The 12,433-nt window shown below is 41.8% G+C and overlaps 1 protein-coding gene across 1 annotated transcript; it reads right to left on the reverse strand.

Annotated features, from left to right (window-relative positions):
* Positions 9,498–12,431, reverse strand: LOC109841460 (pentatricopeptide repeat-containing protein At2g03880, mitochondrial; the record flags this gene model as incomplete). Its single annotated transcript, XM_020410431.1, has 2 exons — positions 9,498–9,883; positions 10,515–12,431. A coding segment is annotated over one exon (1,710 nt), but the record flags the coding sequence as incomplete, so codon positions are not given.

Genomic DNA, 12,433 nt, shown 5'->3' on the forward strand with positions numbered 1-12,433 from the left:
GAGTTCGGTCCTCACGACCTACGTCTCCGCTCCTCACCTCGAGGAGATCTCCACTATCACAACCGGGTTTTCTACGTTCACCCGAATAACGTTTACACCTCACACTCGGTTTTCTAGCTAACCGAAAACTTTACAATCAACACACTATTGTAATCCCACTCTACACCCACTAAGTGTTGGACCTAGCCGTGTCTCCCTCAAGTGCTCGGTTACAACCTCTCCCTAGGCACGTCAACCGACGCCACTCCTCTTGGGACGATCCCCGACTCTCACCACACACTCCTCACTCGGTGTACAAGTGTATTACAAAGTGAATCTCATAATAAGCACAATATAACAAATGATTGTTCTCTCTAACAAGATGAGAACTCAATTAAGCTCACTCTCAATGTCACAAACCCACAACCCTAAATTATACTATGAATGTAAATACAATAAGCTCAATAGGTTGTGTGTGATCAAAGAGATAAAATAATATAAACTCAATATGAAATCTAGCTTATTAAATTAAGAAAAAACTTATAAAATGCTAGAATTGAGTTTAAGGAAACTTCTCTATAGATGACAAGAGAGAGGGAGAAGAATGAATGCTCAAACACCAATGATGATCTCCACTTGCTCTTGTGAAATTGTCTTCACAAACCAGAACACTTAAATGCTTAAAAACTTCTTAAACCATACTTAAACAATCACTAAACAAGTTTAAACCCTTGTTTAAAAACTTCTTTAAAAACTTCTTGGCTAGTTAAAAGAAAACAACAAAGGGTTATTTATACCAACACAAAACCTCAGCCAAAACCCGACCGGTGCGGTCGACCGAAATCTGACATATTCAAAAACTGTTTTGCTGATTTTAAAACGCTGTTTAAAAATATCAAACAAATTCCAAAAAATGTAAAACTTTGGGGAATGATTGTAGACATGATAATAAACATACTACAACGAAAATTGATATTTTGATATTTTGACTTAAACAACACCTCAGGTTCGGTCGACCGGTACGGTCGACCGAAAACAGATATGACAGAAACTGAAACCTGTTTTGCTGGTTTTAAAATGCTGTTTAAAAATATCAAATAAATTCCAAAAAATGTAAAACTTTGGGGAATGATTGTAGACATGATAATAAACATGCTACAATGACTGGTTTTGAAAAAGGACTTCCCAAATGAAAAATATCATCATTTTACAAAATAGTCCAAAACATGAAAACCTGAAAATTGATATTTTGATATTTTGACTTAAACAACATTTTGAAACCTTATGAAATGATTGTATAGACTTGATAAAAGATATAACATGTTGTTATGAAGTCTATAATCTAGAAATACAATATTTTCATAAATTTGCATATTCTATGCAATATATTGAAAACACTAAATATGATTTCATTAAATATAAGCTTGTTAAAGGTGAAATCATATATAGGCATATAAACATGAAACAAAATAGTATTTTCCAATTTTATGCATTTGTTTCATATATATGTAGATAAACTAAATCACAATAATAAATATGAAACATGTAATTTCATATTTATAAACATGAAAACCAAAACTTGTGTTGTATATATATGTGACTACATATATATACAAGGAAACTAATAAAATGTGTGTGTATAGATAATTGAGCTTAGAGTATATAACACACATAATATAAATCCTAAACTAAATTACCCAAGCTAGATCTTGATCTTCATTGTAGCTCAACTTGGTACACATGCGGATGAAGCTTGAACTTGATCTTTAACTATGAATTGCATGTTGCTTCACTCCACAATTCCGCCAACCTCCATTTGATATCGTCGTTATGGCGCAATCCATCCATCCTCCAACTACGTTGTTTGCCTAGAATAAATGCGAAAACACAAACACTAGACAAACAACATTAGAAGTAAATTGTTTGTAAATCATCATCAAAATAAGAAGGCCAACACGACTGAAGCACGAACGCGAGGTTCGACTGAAGCTCGAACGCGAGGTTCGACTGAAGCACGAACGCGAGGTTCGCCTGAAGCACGAACGCGAGGTTCGACTAAAAAACGAACGCGAGGTTCGCCTGAAGCTCGAACGCGAGGTTCGACTGAAGCACGAACGCGAGGTTCGACTGAAGCTCGAACGCGAGGTTCGACTGAAGTACGAACGCGAGGTTCGACTGAAGCTCGAACGCGAGGTTCGACTGAAGCATGAACGCGAGGTTCAACTTAAATACGAACGCGAGGTTCGACTGAAAACTGAGCGCGAGGCTCACCTTAGAACTGAGCGCGAGGCTCATCTTAGAACGAACGCGAGGTTCGTTAAAATTGAGCTTGACGCTCACCTGAGTTGAACGCGAGGTTCACCTTAGAACGAACGCGAGGTTCGTTAAAATTGAGCTTGACGCTCACCTGAGTTGAACGCGAGGTTCACCTTAGAACGAACGCGAGGTTCGTTAAAATTGAGCTTGACGCTCACCTGAGTTGAACGCGAGGTTCACCTTAGAACGAACGCGAGGTTCGTTAAAATTGAGCTTGACGCTCACCTGAGTTGAACGCGAGGTTCACCTTAGAACGAACGCGAGGTTCGTTGAGCGCGAAGCTCGGTTAAAATTGAACGAACACGAGGTTCGTTTGAAGCTTACCGCTTTGCCAAAATTTGAGGTAACCACCTCCTTAATGTTCGCCACGTTTCACGCACGCACGAACCCTTAGGGTTTCAAATTGAAACCGCCGCCGACAAACCCAAAAATCTTTGATTTTTATTTTCAAAACAGATCCAGAATTGGAAAAAATTGAAGAAAAAATCAAATAAAAATCCAAAAAATTCCAAAAAGTTACTGTTCATCCGAAAAAAAACTTTGTTGTTCATCCGAAACTTTTCGTTACTGTTCATCCGAACAAAAAAAACTGAATCTTTAACCAGAGATTTAAGATCAAAAAACCCAATAAAACTTAAATCCCTAAGAATTAATCAATGTGGCTCTGATACCACTTTGTTAGATCTTAATAAAAAACTTGAGATCTAAAACCATATAGCCATGATTAATTCGAAGAGATTAACAATAATCAAAAGAGCGGAAGCTTATACCTGAATCCATAGATGAACCTTGAGATGGGTTTTGGATCTTCTAACCTTAGGGTTTCTCTAAATCCAAATTTCTCTTACTAGATGGGGGTGTAGAGAATTAGAGAATGTAACCCTAGGTTAGGGACCATAACCCCTTATTTATAGGTGTTGTACTTTTGTAATTTAGCCCATCAATAAATCATAATTACAACCTGGTATCTGCACATATAACCCCATGATTATATTTAAATACCCATTAACCCAACTTAATTGATCACTTTAGTGGGTTATCCTGAAAGATAGCAATACACATTGATTAATCATATGTGCCCACAAATAGATTTATTAGATTAAATCCAACAATAGGGGAATGCATGGGTCCTGATGAAAGAGGACTGGACGTGCAAAAAGGTTCGGAGACCCGTAGGATTTTCAGTTAAGCCCCTTGATTTTTAGTTATTTGCATATTAACAGCCTGAATAACCTATCATGATGGCTAAGGTCGAGATTGAGCGTTCACCGTGGTCTAGCAGTTAGGACATTGGACTCTGAATCCAGTAACCCGAGTTCAGATCTAGGTGGGACCTTTCTTTTTCTTTTTCTTTTTTCTTTTAACTTTGCCAAATTTGGTTATAATAAGGCCCCTGGTATTAAACTCTATTACCTTTGTGACACGGGGGACATGGGACCCACCCATGTGTGTGGTTTGTGGTTTCCGCGTGAACGAAGTCGAAGCCGCGTGAACGCCCATGAAGAAGGCCCACCCGAATAAGAATCATATATATATATATATGCTTGGTACCAAGCACAAAATTTGTGCTTGTTAGTGTGGTGTGTTGCGGCTACAGAGAAGGTGCAAAAGAAAAGAAAAGAAGAGGCTTTTCTTTTAGGGTTTTTTGTGCATCCTTTTTTAGAGAGATTTTGTGAGGGATTTGAGAGTTTGTTTGAGGGTTTAGTTTGTGAGTGATTGTAAACCCTAGTTGTAATCTCTCCCTCTATTAGTAGATCTCCCCCCTCCTTGCCCCGTGGACGTAGACAATTTGCCGAACCACGTTCAATTGGTTGTATCGCTATTTGTGTGATTTGTAATAGCTTTTAGGATCCCTCGACAGGTCAGCCCTAGAACTGATGAGAGGAAGAGCCGATATCTCACTTGGTTGAGATATTCGCTTCAGATTCTTGTTTCCTTGGTGAGACAAGAATTCTTATTGCGACCTGACTCTCTTGTTGTGCTGCCGAAGTGCTGCCGAAATTTCCGCTGCGCGCAACAAGTGGTATCAGAGCCCAGATTCCAGATCTAGGGTTTTGGAGTTTGGTGGAGGAAGATTTTGTTTGAAGCTTGGTTCTTGGAGTTCTAGGCTTCGGTGGAGATAGCATTAGGAGTTGCCGTTGAAAATTTCGCTTTCCTCGTGTGGATAGGAGATCTATTTGGAATCCAATCTAGGGTTCAGTTGGGTGGTTCCTAATTTCTATCAAATTTGTTCTTTCTCTATAATTTGGAGTTAGTTCGCAATGGGAGAAGAAGGTGAAAGCAGCAAATCGATGGCGAGTACAATACAAGTTGGTTTTCAGAACACTAAGATTAGTGTGGTGAAGTATAACGACAAAATCAACTTTGGTTTGTGGATGAATGACGTACAGGATGCGCTCAATGCTCAGAATCTGGAAGAGACCATCATGGTCCACGAGAGGCCACCTAAATATGAAGAGGTGATATGTGAGAAGATGAATAGGAACGCGTGTAGGGTGATCAGGTCCTGTTTGGAACAGGAACTGAAATATAATGTGATTGGGGTGACGTCTGTAATGAAGATGTGGAAAATTCTCAACAACAAATATCTCACAAAGAGTGTTGAGAACAGGTTGCACTTGCTGCGAAGACTCTTCAAATTTTAGATGTCCAGAGGCACCTCGCTAGCGGCTCATGTGAACAATTATACTAAGTTGTTGTCGGACTTGGTAAATGTTGATGAGAAGATATCGGATGAGTACAAGACAATTATTTTATTGGACTCCTTACCGGATGAGGAGTATGATACATTCGTGCTCACTTTGTTAAACGGGAGATCTTCTATCAGCTATAGTGAAGTGACTAACGCTTTGACGAACTACGATTTGAGGAGGAAGGATAAGGAGACTTTCCGCGCTAGTACTTCAAGAGAGGCCTTGTCGACGAGAGGTAGAAGCCCATATCCGAAAGGTGGTAATAGAGGGAGGTCAAAGTCTAGAGGCCGCCACCAATTAGTAAAGAACCAATATGCATTCTGTAAGGAGCAGAGACATTGGAAGAGAGACTGCCCGAAGCTCAAGGAGAAGGAGAATGGCAAGAAAAAGGGCCCGAAGGCCAATGAGGTGAACGTTGCGAAAGGCGATGATTCCGATGATTCGTGCTTTTCTCTACTGATTACTCCGGAGGTGAACCATATGGATGCATCAGATTGGATGCTTGATTCCGGCGCTACTTATCATGTGACCCCTAGGCGAAACTGGTTTGCATCTTTTGAGAAAGTCGACGGGGGTGTTGTTGTCATGAGAAATGATCAATCTTGTGGCGTTTGTGGGATAGGTACCGTGCGGATTAGAATGCACGATGGAGTAGTCCGTGAGTTGAAGGAGGTGAGATTTGTTCTTCAACTGAAGAAAAATCTTATCTCAGTTGGAGCTTTGGAGGCGAAAGGATTCAATGTGACTTTCGAAAACGTTATAGCGAAGGTTACTAAGGGATCATTGATGGTGATGAAGGGAGTCCGCAATCGAAATTTGTATTATCTGAAGGGAAGCATCGAGATTGGCCAGGTTGCTTTGACTATTTCAGAAGCGGACATGAGCAGACTTTGGCACTATAGGTTAGGGCACATAGGTGAAAAGTTACTATAGGTATTATGCAAGCAGGGGCTATTGAAGGGAGCCAAGAGTGGGAAGATTGAGTTCTGTCAGCACTGTGTTCATGACAAGAAGACAAATGTGAAGTTCGAGACTACCATTCATCAGACGAGGGGTATCCTGGACTATGTGCACACAGACGTTTAGGGTCCCACCAAGACTGCATCACTTCGTGATAGACATTGGTTCGTCACTTTTATAGATGACTATTCTAGGCGTTGTTGGGTGTACACCATGACGAAGAAGAGTGAAGTCCTAGATTTGTTTGTGGAGTGGAAGAAGAGATTGGAACTGCAGACTAGGAGAAAGATCAAGACGTTGCGATCCGACAACGGTGGTGAGTATACTTCTGACCCCCTTCAGCAGCTATGTCGAGACGAGGACATAGAGAGATACTTCACAGTTAGTCATACACCACAGCAAAATAGGGTGGCAGAGAGGTTGAATCGGTCTTTACTGGAGAAGATCCGATGCTTATTGTCGCAGAGTGGTTTGGAGAAAATCTTTTGGGCTGAGGCACTTACATATACGAGCCACCTCATTAATAGGCTGCCTTCATCTGCGATTGAGGGGAAAACCCCTATGGAGATGTGGTCAGGAGAGCTAGCACACGACTATGATCAGCTCAAGGTATTTCGGGTGTCCTGCATTTTATCATGTTAGAACTGATAAATTAGAACCTCGAGTTAGGAAGACCATATTTGTAGGATTCAAGTGTGGTGTCAAGGGATACAAGCTTTGGGATTCGGTTGATAAGAAGATTGTGCTGAGTAGGGACGTCACGTTTGATGAGGCTTCTATCTTGAAGCTTTCCAGCTCTCATCAGGTGGAGAGCGACCCGACGGAGGAGATATCACAGGTGGTGGAGATCGATGCAGCTCCACATTGTCCAGATGGTACAGTATCCATTAGAGTGCCGACTGAGGTGACGCCAGACGAGCACGACGGTGACACGGAGGATACGTGTACTAATATGCAGGATCAAGGACCGACGGCTCAGGTTCAGGATTCTATTGCGGTTCGGAGACATATGAGAAACATACAGATGCCAGCACGGTATGCCGACACAGTTGCGTATGCACTTCCTGTGAAGAGTATCGATGAGTTGGTGCCTACTACATTCAGAGAGGCCGAGCAAAGTTCGGAGACTGATTCGTGGCAGGTGGCTATGCAGGAGGAGATGGAATCTCTTCATAAGAACGATACATGGGAGCTTGTTGAGCTTCCAAAGGGGCGGAAAGCAATTGGTTGTAAGTGGGTATACACGAAGAAGGAGGGCATTGAGAGCACTCCATTAAGGTTCAAAGCTAGGTTGGTTGCGATGGGCTATGCACAGGAGGAAGGTATTGACTATAATAAGGTTTTCTCTCTGGTGGTGAAACACTCTTCGATTCGGATTTTGCTAGCTTTGGTGGCACAATATGGTTTGGAGTTAGATCAATTGGATGTGAAGATGGCATTTCTTCATGGTGATCTTGATGAAGAAATATATATGACTCAGCCATTAAGATTCTGAGCTATAGGAAAAGATAAGTTAGTTTGCAGATTAAAGAAATCGCTATACGGTTTGAAACAGTCTCCTCGACAGTGGTATAGGCGATTTGATGGTTTTATGATTGGTCATTCGTACACTCGGAGCCAGTTTGATCCTTGCATGTATTTTCATAAGTTGAGAGGAGGTGCGTACATTTATTTGTTATTTTATGTCGATGACATGTTGGTTGCTTCTACTTCCAGGTCGGCTATAGATGAGTTGAAAGTTCAGCTTTCAAATGAGTTTGAGATGAAGGACTTGGGCGAGGCGAAACGCATTCTAGGGATAGAGGTCGGCAGAGACAATAGGAATGACAGAATTTGTCTGACACAAGTGGCTTATTTGAAGAAGGTTCTACAGCGATTCCATGTTAGCATGGATACGAAGCCAGTTGGTGTACCTTTGGGAGCCCATTTGAAGCTTTCAGCTGGTCTTTCACCAAAGTCAGTTAAAGATCGAGAGTTGATGTCGAAGACTCCATATGCGAGCACGGTTGGGAGCTTGATGTACGCAATGGTAGTACGAGACCAGATTTGTCACAGGCGGTAAGCATAGTTTCTAGATACATGCTTGATCCAGGAGTGGGCCATTGGGACGCCGTGAGATGGATTTTAAAGTACATTCGAGGTACGCTCAATGTTGGTTTGGTTTATGAACGGGACACTACAGGTAGGCAACTATGTATCGGTTATGTTGATTCGGATTATGCCGGGGATTTGGATAAGCGTCGGTCTACGACGGGGTATGTGTTCACTTTGACCCGTGCGTCGGTGTGTTGGAGATGCACCTTACAGTCGACGGTGGCTTTGTCTATGACGGAGGCAGAGTATATGACAGTTACGGAGGCTGTGAAGGAGGCTATTTGGCTTTGAGGAATTTTGGAGGAACTTGGTATATCGCAGAGGTCTGTCACTATTCATTATGATAGCATGAGTGCTATCTATTTGGCGAAGAATCAGGTTTTTCATGCGCGGACGAAGCACATTGATGTTCGTTATCACTTCGTTCGGGATGTTCTTAAAGATGGCGATGTGGAGATTGTGAAAGTCCACACGAAAGATAATCAGGCGGATATGCTCACTAAGGTGGTTCCGAGCAACAAGTTTGATCATTGTCAAAACTTGTTGCATATTCGTGATTGTTGAGGCCGTTGACGGCCATTTGGATGAACTACGGGAGGCTTGATTCCTTGGACAAGAGGATACGTAGGCAGTCTTTATGATGCAGCCGGTTTTGGATTAGTTGATGTTGATGGGGGTGAGATTGTTTGGACTCTCATTTTGGTTCCCGACAACAAGTTGGGACATTTGGTTGCTTTGGTGTCGGCTCAGTTTTTGAGAAAACTTTACCTAGGTGGAGAATTGTGACATGGGGGACATGGGACCCACCCATGTGTGTGGTTTGTGGTTTCCGCGTGAACGAAGTCGAAGCCGCGTGAACGCCCATGAAGAAGGCCCACCCGAATAAGAATCATATATATATATATATATATATAGAGAGATTTTGTGAGGGATTTGAGAGTTTGTTTGAGGATTTAGTTTGTGAGTAATTGTAAACCCTAGTTGTAATCTCTCCCTCTATTAGTAGATCTCCCCCCTCCTTGCCCCGTGGACGTAGGCAATTTGCCGAATCACGTAAAATTGGTTGTATCACTATTTGTGTGATTTGTAATAGCTTTTAGGATCTCTCGACAGGTCAGTCCTAGAACTGATGAGAGAAAGAGCCGATATCTCACTTGGTTGAGATATTCGCTTCTTGTTTCCTTGGTGAGACAAGAATTCTTATTGCGACCTGACTCTCTTGTTGTGTTGCCGATCTAGTTTCTTTTCTGTTTTGATCCTGAGGCAAAAACTCCCAACTCAAAATTAGCATACAATGGTCCAGTAAAAACATGAGAAACATATGCATCATATGCATGTATGTGTATGTCTATTATCTATACATGTATATATAAAACAGTTAGTTATAAATAAAGCTCCTAGACAATCAATATCATCTAAGTTACGTTCTCACTCAAACCTGCAAGATCCAAACACTTGAAAAACAAACCTTTAATCAAAAACCTTCAAGTTTCTGTACAAGCAGTGCAATTTCACTGCACATATTAAATCGATGAGGATTCAAATTAATACACGTTCAACCCTCGCATAAACAGATTAGACCCATCTTATTGTTCTGCAGCCACTTTTGCCCCCGAATTTATTTCTTCGCTTTGGAGAATCTAAGGCAACGATATTTTTCGTCGATGATAGTGATTCTTGGTTTGATGCAGCGCTCGAGCGCCCTCTTATCTTTTCTCTACCCGACTCGTCCCCATCTTCAACCTCGTCTCCTGGCCAGCCACAGGTTTCTCAAACTTCTCTTGAATATTGAGTAGACAGCCTTATATGTGCAAGAGAATCTCGGATCTTGCAGTTGTCAGCTGCAATACAAACCGTCGGTATTAGAAGAGTTCTTACACTTGTTGGAAGTAGAAGAACCCTGTTACCATTTATCAGTATACAATCAGAGTATCTGAAAGACTGAAATCCTTGATGTTGATCGAATTCAAGACCCCTGGATGATGAACGAAGAAAATTATCGGGCTTTAAAGGCCCACTGACGCAGATAGACCAGACTAATCTGGTTGGGCCTAATTGATATGTGGTTTAGTCCCATATCGGAAAGAGAATTCAATTGATCTATTAACTAGTTTCGAAAGAACACAGCAAGGTGATAAACAAAGGATTGAGACTGCAAACTTTCCCCACATGGAAAAGAGAGTTACATGGATATATAGTTGAATATGCTTGGCCTCATTATGTAAATAGGAAATACCATTTTTTGCATGATACATAATACATTGATAACAAACCATTGGGAATGCAACTTTTACGATAAAACAAATCATGGATTTCCATATGATAGTAACAATGGTGAACATACAGAAATGGTTCACATATCAAGCATTTATCCTTGATTTTGTAATAGAGTGAGGACTTAAGATATGTCTTCACAACAAAAAAATGTCATTAAGAAAAAGGATAAATTTACTGAGATCAAGTAGGACTTACTTATGCATCTCCATCCTCAAAGGCTGCATTTTCAACGTCTTCACAAGAAAAAGGGCATCCCAAAATCCTGATCCAGTAGGCGAGCTTTCGACTGAACTACTCCTGAATGCTCAATGACTCTAAAGATATCCTCATGATCCCTATGATAGCATTAGGTGGAAACAAGATTTCCTCTATTTATCTCTCCTTGTTGTTGTAACACCCCCTTCACCAATAATCTCCACATGAGCAAGTTCCATCCTTAAAATGGTGAAACCGAACTGGATCCCTAATTACAATTGTCTTGCCTTCAGTCTTTGCCACAAGCTTCGCAAATGTGTGACAATCTCCACATATCCTTAGGTTCTTCATGACCCTGATCGGCTTCCCCTCAGTTGAATTCATCAACCCAAATGCAATTGCTAGCTTCTCGCTGTGATACCGAATCAATTCCTCCTTTTGCTCTCTCCCGAGATCATGAAGTACAAATTCCGTATCAGGAACATAACCAACTCCTTTTATTCTACTTATCAAACGGTTCAATTCTCTTACTATGAGATCTCCTTGAGGGTGAGATAAATCACCCACAGTAAATACGTGGATCTCCTTACAGATCTCAATCCAGCTGCGTCCAGGCTCTTTCCTCACTCCCCGATCCCTCATCAATCTTCTCAAATCCTCAACATCGTTCCATTGGCGACTATCAGCATATATATTAGATAGGAGTATGTAAGTCCCTTCATCTCCTGGTTCACGTTTGAGTATCTCTTTAGCTGCATATGATGCAATATTTGCTTCTTTATGAACTCTACAAGCTCCAAGTAGAGTTCTCCATATAACAGTATCAGGCTCAAAATCCATCTCCTTTATAAATTCCACAGCTTCTTGGAGCTTTCCTGCTCTTGTGAGAAGATCAACCATGCACCCGTAATGCTCTCTAGTTGGCTCAATACCAAAGAGCTTCTTCATTGAGCGAAAATAGTACCACCCTTTATCAGCCAATCCAGCATGACTACAAGCAAACAAAACCCCCACCATTGTAATATGATTTGGTTTAGGACCAATAGCCTCCATCGATTCGAAAAGGCTCAATGCCTCCAAGCTCTTTCCATTTTGAGCTAATCCTGAAATCATTGTGCTCCAACAGATCACATCTTTGTCAACCATTCTCTTAAACACCGAGTCCACCTCCTCCAAGCTCCCACATTTACAATACATATCGAGAAGGGCATTGTTCAATATCAAATCCTGTTTGCGCTTCAAAACATGGACGTGCACTTGCTTTCCCATTTCCAACAACACCATACCGGTACAGGCTCTAAGAACGCTCGTCAACGTCCCTTGGTTAGCAAGAAAACCGAACCTCTTCATCTCAATAAACAGGTCTATTGCTTTACGCCCGTCTCCACTCTGCGCAAACCCTCCTATGATCGAATTCCAAACCACAAGGTCTCTAGTTACCATTTCCTTAAAAACCCGATACCCGCTTTCCAACTCCCCGTACTTAGCATAAATATCAACAAGTGAGGCCCTAACAAACACATCCGACTCGAGCCCGTACTTAACTATCCAACAATGCATCGACCAAAGCGTCTTCACCTCATCACAAGCTTTAAGTATCGACGAGAAAGTGTACATGTTGGGTTTAATTCCCTCCCTCTGCATTGAGATCAACAGCGCAAGAGCTTCAATGTGTAGTTTTCGATTGGTTAATGACGAAATCATGGCGGTGAAGGAGACGACGTTCCGGCGAGGCATTCGGCCGAACATGTTGTGGGCTTCTTCGAAGAGGTCGAATTTGAGGTACATCGAGAGGAGGGCGTTGGACAAGAAGAGAGCGGGTGAGGTGCGGGCGTAGGAGATGAGGTGGCGGTGAACGAGGCGGCCGGAGGCGGGGGAGTTGGAGGAGAGGCAGAGGTCGATGAGGTTGAGGTACGAGG

Source organism: Asparagus officinalis, chromosome 1 (assembly GCF_001876935.1).
Source record: "Asparagus officinalis chromosome 1, Aspof.V1, whole genome shotgun sequence".
Lineage (NCBI taxonomy): Eukaryota > Viridiplantae > Streptophyta > Magnoliopsida > Asparagales > Asparagaceae > Asparagus > Asparagus officinalis.